This window comes from Bos grunniens, chromosome 3 (genome assembly GCF_055505025.1).
Source record: "Bos grunniens cultivar Pamir isolate PY7600 chromosome 3, Bosgru_T2T1.0, whole genome shotgun sequence".
Taxonomy (NCBI): domain Eukaryota; kingdom Metazoa; phylum Chordata; class Mammalia; order Artiodactyla; family Bovidae; genus Bos; species Bos grunniens.
In genome coordinates this window covers 66,386,592-66,399,268 of record NC_141167.1, presented here as the reverse complement: position 1 = coordinate 66,399,268, position 12,677 = coordinate 66,386,592, and the positions used below count along the sequence as shown (strand labels likewise).

The following is a 12,677-nucleotide window of genomic DNA, read 5'->3' as shown; positions in this document are numbered from 1 at the left end:
CCTTCTCCAATGCATTAAAGTGAAAAGTGAAAGTGAAGTCGTTCAGTCGTGTCTGACTCTTAGTGACCCCATGTACTGCAGCCTACCAGGCTCCTCTGTCCATGGGATTTTCCAGACGAGGGTATTGGAGTGGGGTGCCATTGCCTTCTCCAGAACTGGTTCCTGTTAAAACTTTTCCAAGCTTCAATTCATCCTGTTTCTAATATTGATAAAGATGGCTCCCCATTACATTAGCAAAGTTAATCAAAAGGAAATGTGAATGGGAAGAGGTTATATATAAGAATTCTTGCTTTTTATTTCAATCTCTCATGGAAGGACTAAACTTTTTACTAGAGGAAGGCTGAGGGAATTCAGAAAAAATGTGAAATTAGACAGCTATTGTGTTTCTAATAAACATTAATAAAGAAGAAATTTTATAAGAAAATATAAAAAGGGTAACCTGATAAGAACAGAAAGAACTCGGAACTGATAGCACACTTCAGAATCCTAGTTTATACCTTGGGCTAGTTATTTAACCTCTAGAACACAAAATATCCTTATTAATCTGTAAAATGAGGAGGCTGGATTACATCAGTAATTTTCAAAACTTTTTTTTTAAACTGCCAAATTTCAAATGACATCTTACCCTGAATCTCAAAACAAAATCAAAACACATACATAAAAATAGTTTGTGTTGTATCTGAAATGATTCTACAAGAGCCCCGAGCTCCCAGGAACATAATTTTAACTTTTCTAGATCATTCTAAATCTAGATAATTTCTAGAGTATCTCAAAACTCTAAAAAGATCTATCTGGGAGTTCTCTGTGGCCTAGAAGTTTAAATTCTGGGCTTTCACTGCCATGGCCTGGATTCAGTTCCTTGTTGGGAAACTGAGATTTCACAAGTTACATGGCATGACCAAAAATACAACATAAATTAAAAAATAAATGAAAAGACCTATGAACTTTTGTATTTTGGAAAAGAAAGAAACAGTATAGACAACTTAGTTCTAGAATGTCATAGCAAAGAAGCTTGACATTAGGCAAAATGCTGAGCATGAACATGTCAGTTTAAAATAATATCTTCTATAAATGTTTCTATAAACATTTTCTATAAATAAATATTCTAAAAATATAAGGGATAAAATAAAAACTAAAAAAGCACATGAAAGGTAAAATATACTACATAAACAGAAGTATTTATCATGCTTAGCAATGTGGCCTTCCCCAAAGAGGAGCTTCTAATCCAGTCAGGGATAGGTAACATGCACATTAGGAACCCAGAAGGTCAAACTGACCTAAGGGATGAATAGCTTTACTTAGCTATGCAGTGTCTTCAAAGTTTCAAGAGAGATTACTCCAAAGTGGGAAGAAAGTCTCATGTCATGAAGAAGAAAAACAATTTCAGATGAAGATTACAGTGCAAGTAAAACATTACCAAACAACAGTTATCAAACTTTGTAGTTTTCTAAGTGTATAGGTTGGATAATAGTAAATTATTCACTCTTTACCAGGTTTTCAACATCTTCTGCTGTTTCATTTTTGCCACTGTTAACTGTCTATCTCATACAAATTATCAAGGAAGAAAGAACATTCTGAAGGACACTCCTGGCCTACTATCAGCTCTGAAATTTATCGATATATAATCACTCTGGAAGGAAATCAAACCGGTCAATCCTAAAGGAAAACAGCCCTGAATATTCATTGGAAAAACTAATGCTGAAGCTGAAACTCCAATACTTTGGTCACCTGATGCGAGGAGCTGACTCATTTGAAAAGACCCTGATGCTGGGAAAGACTGAGGGCAGGAGGAGAAGGGGACAACAGAGGATGAGATGGTTGGATGGCATCAACGACTCAAAGGATTTGAGTTCACCCAAACACGGGTTTGGGTGAACTGCGGGAGTTGGTGTTGGACAGGGAGGACTGGTGTGCTGTGGTTCATGAGGTCACAAAGAGTAGGACACGACTGAGCAACTGAACTGAAACTAATAAAATATTGTTAATCAACTATACTCTGATATAAAATGAGAAGTTAAAAAACCTCACTGAGAGAGAACTTACTGTAGCAATTTATTTTTGAACAGTACTATTCTTTGTACTGAAATAAAATCTATCATCATTGATTTTGCTTTATCTTCCACACTCACAAAGCATACAGTCAAGGATGTTCAAGGATGAACAGAACACGTACTACAACCTACCACTTGCCCCTTTTAAAGCACTTGGCAAACACTGCTACTTGATCAGCATAAACAACAACTCATCCAATAAACCTTAACAGTGAGCTTGAGGAAGTTACTACCAATCCATTTAGTCAATACACACAAATGGACATCTCACTGCTATCCCTACTTTAATTTTTGTTTTATGTGTTCCTCCGTATAATTTAAAAATAATAATAATAACAATAATTTTATTTATTTTCGGCTGTGCTGGGTTTTCGTTGCTGCATAGGCTTTTCTGTTTAGGTTGGTGCAAAAGTAATTGCGCTTTCGCATTGTTGAACTTTGCCATTTGATACTGGAATACATTCTTAAATAAATGTGGTGACTCCTGCTCTTTTAATTTCATGATGTATAAATTTCACGCAGCCATGAAATTAAAAGACACTTGCTCCTTGGGAAAAAAGCAATCACAAACCTAGACAAAAATTAAAAAACAGAGACATTACTTTGCCTACAAAGGTCCATATAGTCAGAGCTATGGTTTTTCTAGTAGTCATGTACAGATGTTAAGAGTTGGATCATAAAGAAAGCTGAGCATCAAAGAACTGATGCCTTCAACCTGTGGTGTAGAGGAAGACTCTTGATAGTCCCTCGGACAGCAAGGACACCAAACCAGTCAGTCCTAAAGGAAATCAACCCTGAATATTCATTGGAAGGACTGATGCTGAATCTGAAGCTCCAATACTTTGGCCACCTGATGTGAAGAACTGATTCATTGGAAAAGACCTGGATGTTGGGAAAGATTGAAGGCAGGAGAAGGGGACGACAGATGATGAGATGGTTGGATGGCATCACAGACTCAAAGGACATGAGTTTGAGCAAACTGTAAGAGATGGTGAAGGACAGGGAAGCCTGGTGTGATGCAGTCCATGGAGTCGCAAAGAGTTGGACACGACTTAGTGACTGAACAACAACACTATACATCACTTTAATGTGAATTTCTTACTTTATGTTTTTTGCTGATGACTTAATAATTGAGGTTTATTTTATATTTAGACTATAGAAATGATGATAGACAAAAAGCAAATTCAAGTGACATTTTTTATTTGAATGACTTTTTGAGTTCATAAAGCAGCAGAGATAACGCGGAACATCAACAATGCATTTGGCCAGGAATTGCTAATAGACAGTGCAGTGGTGGTTCAAGAAGTTTTGCCAAGGAGAGGAGAGCATAGTGGCTGGCAATTAGAGGTTGACAACGACCAACTGAGAGCAATCATCAAAGCCAATCCCCTCACAACTATGTGAGAAGTTGCCGAAGAACTCAACGTCAACCATCCTATAATCATTTGGCATTTGAAGCAAATCAGAAAGGTGAAAAAGCTCTATAAGTGGGTGCCTCATGAGCTGACTGCAAATCAAAAAAAACTGTTGTTTTAAGCATGTCTTCTCTTACTGTACACAAGTTCTCTTACTATACACAAGAACAACAAACCATTTCTCAATTACATTGTGACATTCGACAAAAAGTGGATTGTATGACAACTAGCAATGACCAGCTCAGCAGACGGACTGAGAAGAAGCTCCAAGACACTTTCAAAAGCCAAACTTGCACCAAAAAAAGTCATGGTTTCTGGTGGTCTGCTTCCAGTTTGAGGCACTACAGCTTTTGGAATCCCAGAGAAACCATTACATCTGAGAAGTATGCTCAGCAAATCGATGAGATGCACCAAAACTGCAATGCCTGCCGCCAGCATTGGTCAACAAAAAGGGCCCAATTCTCCACAGCAATGCCTGACTGCGTAATTGCATAACCAATGCTTCAAAAGTTGAATAAATTGGGCTATGAAGTTTTGCCTCATCCGCTATATTCATCTGACCTCTCACCAACCAACTACCATTTCTTCAAGCATCTCAACAACTTTATGCAGGGAAAACACACAACCAGCAGGAGGCAGAAAATGCTTTCAAAAAGTTCATTGAATCCTGAAGCATGATTGTTATGGTATAAGAAAAAACAATCTCATTTCTCATTGGCAAAATGTATTGATTGCAATGGTTCCTATTTTGATAGCTAAAAATGGGTTTGAGCCTGATCATAATGATTTAAAATTCGTGGTCTGAAACTGCAATTACTTTTGTACGAACCTAATAGTTGGAGCAAGTGGGGGCTACTCTCCAATTGCAGTGCATTGGATTCTCATTGTTGTGGCTTCTTCTTGTTGCAGGCATGGGCTCTAGGGCACACGGGCTTTCAGTAGTTGTAACACATGGGCTCAGTAGTTGTGGCTCCCAGAACACAGGCTGAACAGTTGTGGTGCAGGGGCTTAGTTGCTCTGTGGCATGTGGGATCTTCCCGGATCAGGGATTGAACCTATGTCTCCTGCATTGGCAGGTGGATTCTTTACCACTGAGTCACAAGGGAAGCCCCTCCTTTTCACTTTAAAGACAGTTACCAAATCTTAGTTAAATCTATAATTGATTTTAAATCCCATTTGCTTTGAAGTGTTTCATTTGTAACAGGAATTTCATCATCTCAACATCCTAGCAACTCTTCACTAGATACTGGATAAGCTTTCATAAGGTTATGATCTGATTCTACCCAGAGTTTTCTACTTCTCCTTGGCAAATCTTCCTTCTTTTCCTATGCTAGGGACACTGCTTAAGATTTGATTGTTAGACCTTTTTTTTTCTTCCTTTATAAACTTTTTCCCATTATGGGCTAGTAACTTTTTTATTAGCTTCTATATTTGTATTGGGAAAGGAGTACATCAAAGTTGTATATTGTCAGCCTGCCAGGTTCCTTGGTCCATGGGCAAGAATACTGGAGTGGTTTGCTATTTCCTTCTCCAGAAGATCTTCCTGACCCAGGGATCAAACCCAGTTCTCCTACACTGCAGGCAGATTCTTTACAGTCTGAGCCACCAGGGAAGCCCCGACTGAGCTACCAGAGAAGCTCCAAAAAATACTGGTGTTGCCGTGCCCTCCTCCAGGGGATCTTCCCAATCCAGGGACTGAAGCCAGGTCTCCCTCACTGCAGGTTGATTCTTTACAGTCTGAGCCACCAGGGAAGCCCCCGCTTATTTAACTTACATGCAAGGAACATCATGTGAAATCCTGGGCTGGGTGAATCACAAGCTGGAATCAAGATTGCCGGAAGACACACCAACAATCTCAGATATGCAGATGACACCACCTTAATGGCAAAAAGCAAAGAGGAACTAAAGAGCCTCTTGATAAAGGTGAAAAAGGAGAGTGAAAATGCTGGCTTAAAACTCAACATTTAAAAAACGAAGATCATGGCCTCCGATCCCATCACTTATGGCAAACAGATGGGGAAACAATGGAAATAGTGACAGACTTTATTTTCTTGAGCTCCAAAATCACTGCAGATGGTGACTGTAAGCCATGAAATTAAAAGACACTTGCTCCTTAGAAGAAAAGCTATGACAAACATAGATGGCGTATTAAAAAGAGACACCACTTTGCCAACAAATCTCCACATAATCAAAGATATGGTTTTTCCAGTAGTCATGCAGATGTGAGAGTTGGACCATAAAGAAGGCTGAGTGCCAAAAAACTGATGCATTTAACTGTGGTGCTAGAGAAGACTCTTGAGAGTCCCTTGGACTGCAAGGAGATCAAACCACTCAATCCTAAAGGAAATGAGTCCTGAATATTCATTGGAGGGACTGATGCTGAAGCTGAAGCTCCAATACTTTGGCCACCTGATGCAAAGAGCTGACTCTGGAAAAGAGCTCTTTTCCAGAGCTCTTTCAGAGCATCAGAAAAGACCCTGATACTGGGAAAGATTGAGAACAAGAGGAGAAAGGAGTGACAGAGGATGACATGGTTGGCTGACATCAATGACTCAATGGATATGTTTGAACAAACTCTGGGAGAAAGTGAAGGACAGAGAAACCCAGCATGCTGCAGCCCATGAGATTGCAGAGTCGGACACTATTTAGCAATTGAACAACAACAACAATATTTGTATTATTTACATCTGATCATCTAAATCAGATGTCAATTTCCCTATCAAAAGCTCTTTAGTGGTGGTAGTTTAGTCACTAAGTCATATCCCACCCTTGCAACCCCATGGACTGTAGCCTGCCAGGCTCCTCTGTCCATGGGCTTTCTCAGGCAAAAATACTGGACTGGGTTACCATTTCCCTGTCCAGGGAAATCGTCTCTTGCACTACAGGCAGATTCTCTGACTGCTGAGCCACCAGGAAAGCCCTTCAGTGAGGTGGATAGTATTAAAGATAAGGAAACTGATATACACAAAAAGTTAAGCATTTGTCCAAATACATTTAAGTGGGTGACATAGTATTTGAACCAAGAAAAGCAATGGTGAGGGCCTGATTAAGATGCTGCCTCTGAGATAGAAAAGAAATAAACCAGAAAAAATATTTAAAAGTAGAGGCCAGAGTAGTAAGTGCCACATCATATCATCATTAAGCACTATAAATCTGCTTTCACTAATATATGTAATTTTTTAAAGACATATGTACCATTAACCTGAATACTAAATGATAAAAACATCTTTCTTATCTTTTAGATAAAATTATGATTAAATTTTAATATTTTCTTCCCACACACCAATGGATATATCAGAATGTAAGTAAAATTATCACCATGGATTTAACTCTACTCTGGACCAAGTTTACTTCTGCTGGGTTCTGCAGCAGATTACAGATTACATTCTAGCCACTCACAGTATCCATGAAATCCACTGAGATACATGGAGGAATGTCTGTCTGAGCACAACAGTTCACTTCAAATGCAGCTTTGATAATATAACCCACAAGTGGTGAGTCAGAAAAATCTCCTTAGTGGTTAGACAGCACATTATTAAAATTCAAAAAATAGTTCAATATTAGATCTCACCTGGTTGTCGATCTTTCAGGTTAGTACAAAGTATATATTTTCAAATCACTGCACAAATGAAAGCTCCTGCAGCAATCTGATAAGGTAGATTTATATATACCTCATCAGATGGGAAATGTCAAAAATACCTAGGTTCTTCTTAGATTCTGTTAAGAATAAAATTTATCAAACTCTTCTAAAACATAAAATATGCATGAAAAATGAATTATAAATATAATGAAAATTCAGGTAAAAAGTTTCTCATCTTACCCTGTCTAGTTCCAGTGTAAACTTCTGGTCCCACGACTGATTGGAAATGGGTTTCCAGCTAGTTTGACCAACCACAGTATTGTCCAGCTTCAAAACTGCACAGACATCATCTGTAATTACAATTTAAAATTTGATTAAGTATTTTAAAACCTTTAAAATAGAAATAACACTGTTTTATGTCAACAAAAGTCTTATGGGACTTTGAAATAAGTTTTTCTTACTCACTACTGAAGCTTCTAAATCTTAAACAGCTAGCTGTATATAAACACACACACACACTTCTACTAGACCCTTCCAAGTTATCTTTTGTGTTTTATAAAAACATAAATAGTAATTGCTATTTCGTTTACATCAGAAAATTACTGAAAGGACTTACAGGTGGCCAGTAGTTGTTTGCCACACATGTATGTGTGGGTGTATTTTTATATATTATTATCAATCACCCAGTTTTTCTCCCTCTACATTTGCTATTTATTAAGGTTTTACCTTAAATGATTTTTATTTTTACATTTTTCCTAAAGTCTCTCTCCATATACAGGAAAGCAGATATACTGTACTAGGCTGAATTGTTACATGCCTTTCCCACCAGTTATATATCATAGATTATGACTACTTCAGAGTATCTCCAAAGTACTTCATAAACCTCTTGTATTTTATTCTTTACCCACTCCCCCATTTCAGTTTACTTCTTGGACACTAGGCTATAATCCTAATTTAACACGGTTATTTATCAAAATTTCTTCATTACTTTAGAAGTGTCATTATTCCATTTAAAGAATCAAGATGTGACACAAAGAGTTTGTCATAAAGAGTGGTGTTCAGTATTTCATTATTCTAAAGAAATTAATGCTAAATGTCATTCAGTTTTCCAACATTTTCAGTATGGTAAATTTTGTAGCCTTTAAAATTTTCCTGTCATTACAGCTTTTGATATTTTAAATTATGGAAATCATAATTGTAAAGTTTGTTGTCCAATTTTCACTCTTCTCACTCTTCTGTCCCCACCGCTCAGCCCTCTGTATTGGACTTTAATTTGTTATTTGATTGTTAAAAAAAAAATCTGATTACTGAACTGGATAAGTCATCAGTTTTTAGTAGATTTCGACTACTTCCGCTTTTACTTTTACTTGTTCTGCTCATGAAGGATGATCTGGTTTCACTTGGACTCCAACCAGGTAGTGCAACTGATGCTGCTTTCGACCGTCCAGGGACATTCTCTAGGATATCTTGACAGCCCATAAGACGAACTTCCAAAGTACCTATAGCATATTTAAGTATCAAGAAAGAAAACATTAATTCTCCACACATAGAATTATGTCTTTGTTAACTATTAAGAAATAGGGGGGGAAATGTTTGCTAAAATAACAACATCTCTTCTCCCAGAGGTTCTTTGAGGTAACTATCTTCTTTCTTGCTTTATTTAGAAAATTTATTAAAAACTCTCACTTAAGACAACTATAAAAAAAATTTATAGAAAGAAAAGCACTTCCCAAAAGCTGTCTACAGGGCACAGAACAAAACTAGTTACATCATCTTCTAGTGTATATGAATAGTCACTTCTGTAATTACATGGAAGAATTACAGAATTATATGGATAAAACAAGTGGGAGGGGAAATATAAAGCTAAATAATATGCCTATTAAAACAGACATACAGAAATTAGAAACAAGGAAATCTGACTATGTGAATAACAGTTGTTTTTAATAATTGCACAGTTAACACAGAAAATGACTACAGGTTTTTTGGGGGGGGGTTGAATAGATGGATTTCTGTTCTATTTGAGATGTAAAATAACATTATCTTTTCACTTTAATAGTTTAGTTAGTCAAGTAATAATGGGCTATAATTATCCAAGCATAAAATAATTGTCGTTTTCTTAGGCAAATACATATGAAAGGTGTTCAAATGAAACTGAGGACATCTGAGCTTAGCTATCTAGAGATATGGCTTTGTCATCATTTGGGCTAGAGTTAGTGTACTAAAATTTTAAAATGGTTCTTCAATATTAAAATTTTAGATACTACATATAGTAAGCACTTTAGGAAGAGTATCTTCTGGGAAAAGCTGTCCCATTAAACTTAAATAATTAAAACTTAATTTTATTTAAAGTTTTTAATTATTTAAAAGTAACCAAAGGACTTTCAGCAAAGTAAAGAAAGTCTGTATTTACTCTCAACTCAAACAACTTAAAAAAAAAAAAAAAAGAGTACAAAAAAAAAGTGTTAAAGGCTAATGGACATCAGTACAGTACAGAAAGGGGGAGCCAAGTGGACTACCTGAGTTAAGGAGACAGAAACGAGAGAGATTGCACTGAGAGGGCTAGACTTCACAGCCAGCATAAAGGAAAAAATACAGCTATCCAGAGACAGAATTCCTGAGACGTACAGAAGCTTCCTCAGACTAAGTATTCAGTTTTGATTCAGGAACACAGAATAATTACCCTTAGACTAAACAATGCTGTAGTCCCATATTACCCAGGGACTTCCCTGGTGGTCCAGTGGTTAAGAGTCCATCTGCCAATGCAGGGGACGAGTTTAATCACTGGCCTGGGAAGATTCTGCACGCCGCATGGTAACTAGTTCCTTGAGCCACAACTACTGAAGTCCGTGGGCTCTAGAACCTGTGCTCTGTAACAAGTGAAGCCACATAAACAGAAGCCTAGGCACCACAACAAAGAGTAGCTCCTGCTCGCCATGACTAGAGAAGGCCTGTGTGCAGCAACGAAGACCCAGCACTGCCAAAAATAATTCAAAAAAAAAAATTAAAAAAAGCATTACCCAAAAGATCAAACTGTTTCCAAGTAATTTAATTGTGACCTGGAATAAAGCTCAAAAATATTTGTAATATTTGTAGGAATACAAAAATACCCAGCACCTCACAAGCTAAAATTCAAAATGTCTGGCATTCACTCAAAGATTACCAGGTGTATTTGTTTTCTATTACTGTATTACCAATTATCACAAACACAGTGCCTTAAAACAACATCCATTTACTACCCAATAGTTCTGTAGGCCAGAGCTTGAGTGGGAGGGTCTGCATTCTTTGCTAAAGATTTTATAAGGCTGAAATCATTGTGTCTGCCAGGCTGGGCTCTTAATCTGGAAGTTCTGAAGAACCTGCTTCTAAACTCATTCAGGTTACTGGTAGAATCTAGTTTCCTGAAGCCATAAGAATAGGGATCCTATTTCCTTGCTACTGACAGCCAGGAGCTATTTTCAAGTTCTAGAGGTGACCTGCATCCCTTGTCATGTGACCCCACCCCATCTCTAAGCCAGCAAGGGCACATAAAATCCTTTTTATGATTCATATCTCTTTGACTTTCCCTTCTTCCATTGGCCAGGGAGGGCTTCCCTCATAGCTCAGTTGGTAAAGAATCCACCTGCAATGCAAGAGACCCTGGTTCAATTCCTGGGTGGGGAAGGTCTACTGGAGAAGGGATAGGCTACCCATTCCACTATTCTTGGGCTTCCCTTGTAGCTCAGCTGATAAAGAATCTGCCCATAATGCAGGAGACCTGGGTTCAATCCCTGCATTTAGAAGATTCCCTGGAGAAGGGAAAGGCTACCTACTCCAGTATTCTGGCCTGGAGAATTCCATGGACTATATAGTCCATGGGGTCACAAAGAATCAGACATGACTGAGCAGCTTTAATAATAATAATTGGCCAGGGAAATTCTTCTGCTTTTTGAGGGGCTCATGTGACTGTATTAAGCTGATCCAGATAACTGTCCTTTACATTAACTCAAATGAGTAGTAACCTTAATCACGTATGTAAAACTCTTCTTTGCCACATCACAGAAGTGATGCTCCATCATATTCACATGGGAGGGATTCTGGAAGTCATTCTTAATATTCTGCCTATCATACCAGGAAAGCAAATAAACAGAAAAGTAGGACCCATTTAAAAAATAAAACTGATATAAATATTATGATTAGCAGACATTCACACAGTTATCTATAAATATATTCTATTTAAAATGTTGAAGAGAGACATCAAAGAAATAAAAAAAAAAACAGAAAAAAATTCTAGAGATGAAAACTACACTGTCTGAGGATAAAAAAAAAAAAACAAAAAAAACTGGATGGGATTGGTGGCACATTCACATCACAAAAGAAAAGGCTAGTGAACTTAAAGCTAGAGCAACATAAATGATCAAAAATAGAAGATAGAAAGGAAAGACTTGGAGGACAAAAAACAAATTAAAACTCCCAAAACAACACATATGTGAGCTGTGAGTTTAACTTCTAGTGTCCTAATATATGAGTACTGAAAGACCTTCATGAAAAGTAGACAGGACAGAGAACAGAAGAGACATTTGAAAAAATAATGACTAAAAATTTTCCAAATATGGTTAAAACTATAATGTGCTTGAAACTTTCCAAGAAGTTCAATAAACACTGAGCAAAAGAAAAATAAGTAAATTACACCAAAGCATAACATAATTAAATTTCTCAAAACAAATGATAAAAAGAAAGTTTTAAAAACCACCAGAGAAAAAAAGACAAGTACGTACAAAGATCAGGACGGCAGCAGATGTCTCATTAGAAACAATGAGAGCAAGACAGAGAAGCAATATCTTTCAAGTACTGAGGAAACAAACCATGAACCTAGAATTCTAAATCTACTGAAAATATCTTTCAAAAATGAAGCTTTTTCAAATATAAAAGTGGATAAAGAACCCATTATCAGAAGACTACCATGTGATCCAGCTACAACATTCCTAGGTATTATCCAAGTGAAGTGAAATGCACGTTTACACAAAAATTATACAAGGATGTTATTAGCGGTTATATTTGAAAAAAGTACAAAATGGAAACAACCCAACTATCAACTAGAGGTGAATGGGTAAAAAAGTTATGGTATAGTCACACAATTAAATAGTACCAACAATAAACAGAAAGGGACTACTGATACATGCAATTCTTCTGAATTATTCAGAGTGAAAATGGCCAGATTTCCCCCACGAAAGTATACACTGTATGATTCAATTAATACAGAATTCTACAAAATGCAAACTAATATCTAGTGACAGAAACAGGCCAGTGATTTGCCTGGGGACAGGTATGGGGAAAGAAAGCAGGAAAAGAGAAAGAAGGAGGGGTTTCACAGAGGCACATGAGGATACTTTTGGAGATGATGTATATAATTATCTTGATTTGTGGTGATGGTTTCATACTTTAAATATATAACAAAACTTCTCAAATTATATAATTCAAATATATGCAATAAAACTGTTCTATAGACTGGATATCGATAATGGTAGCTCAGGTATATTTATTCACTAAAAATTGTAAAACTATATTTAAAACCAGAAAAATCTGTGTATTACTTCAAATATATCCCAATAAAGATGGCTAAGCATGAGGGAAAAGTTCAAACTTATTTTTGGT

At 36.9% G+C, this 12,677-nt stretch overlaps 1 protein-coding gene across 2 annotated transcripts in view; it reads right to left on the bottom strand.

The window, feature by feature from the left end:
- Nucleotides 1-12,677, bottom strand: part of PKN2 (protein kinase N2) — a 135,048-nt gene that overhangs the window by 30,204 nt on the left and 92,167 nt on the right. The window contains exons 7-8 of one of the 2 annotated variants that reach the window (XM_086390976.1): nucleotides 8,360-8,545; nucleotides 7,287-7,396 (exon numbers count right to left, since the gene is read on the bottom strand). In XM_086390976.1, the coding sequence (XP_086247102.1) occupies nucleotides 7,287-7,396; nucleotides 8,360-8,545 (296 nt within the window). The remainder of the gene's footprint in view (nucleotides 1-7,286; nucleotides 7,397-8,359; nucleotides 8,546-12,677) is intronic. The other variant, XM_086390977.1, reaches the window with a different exon arrangement.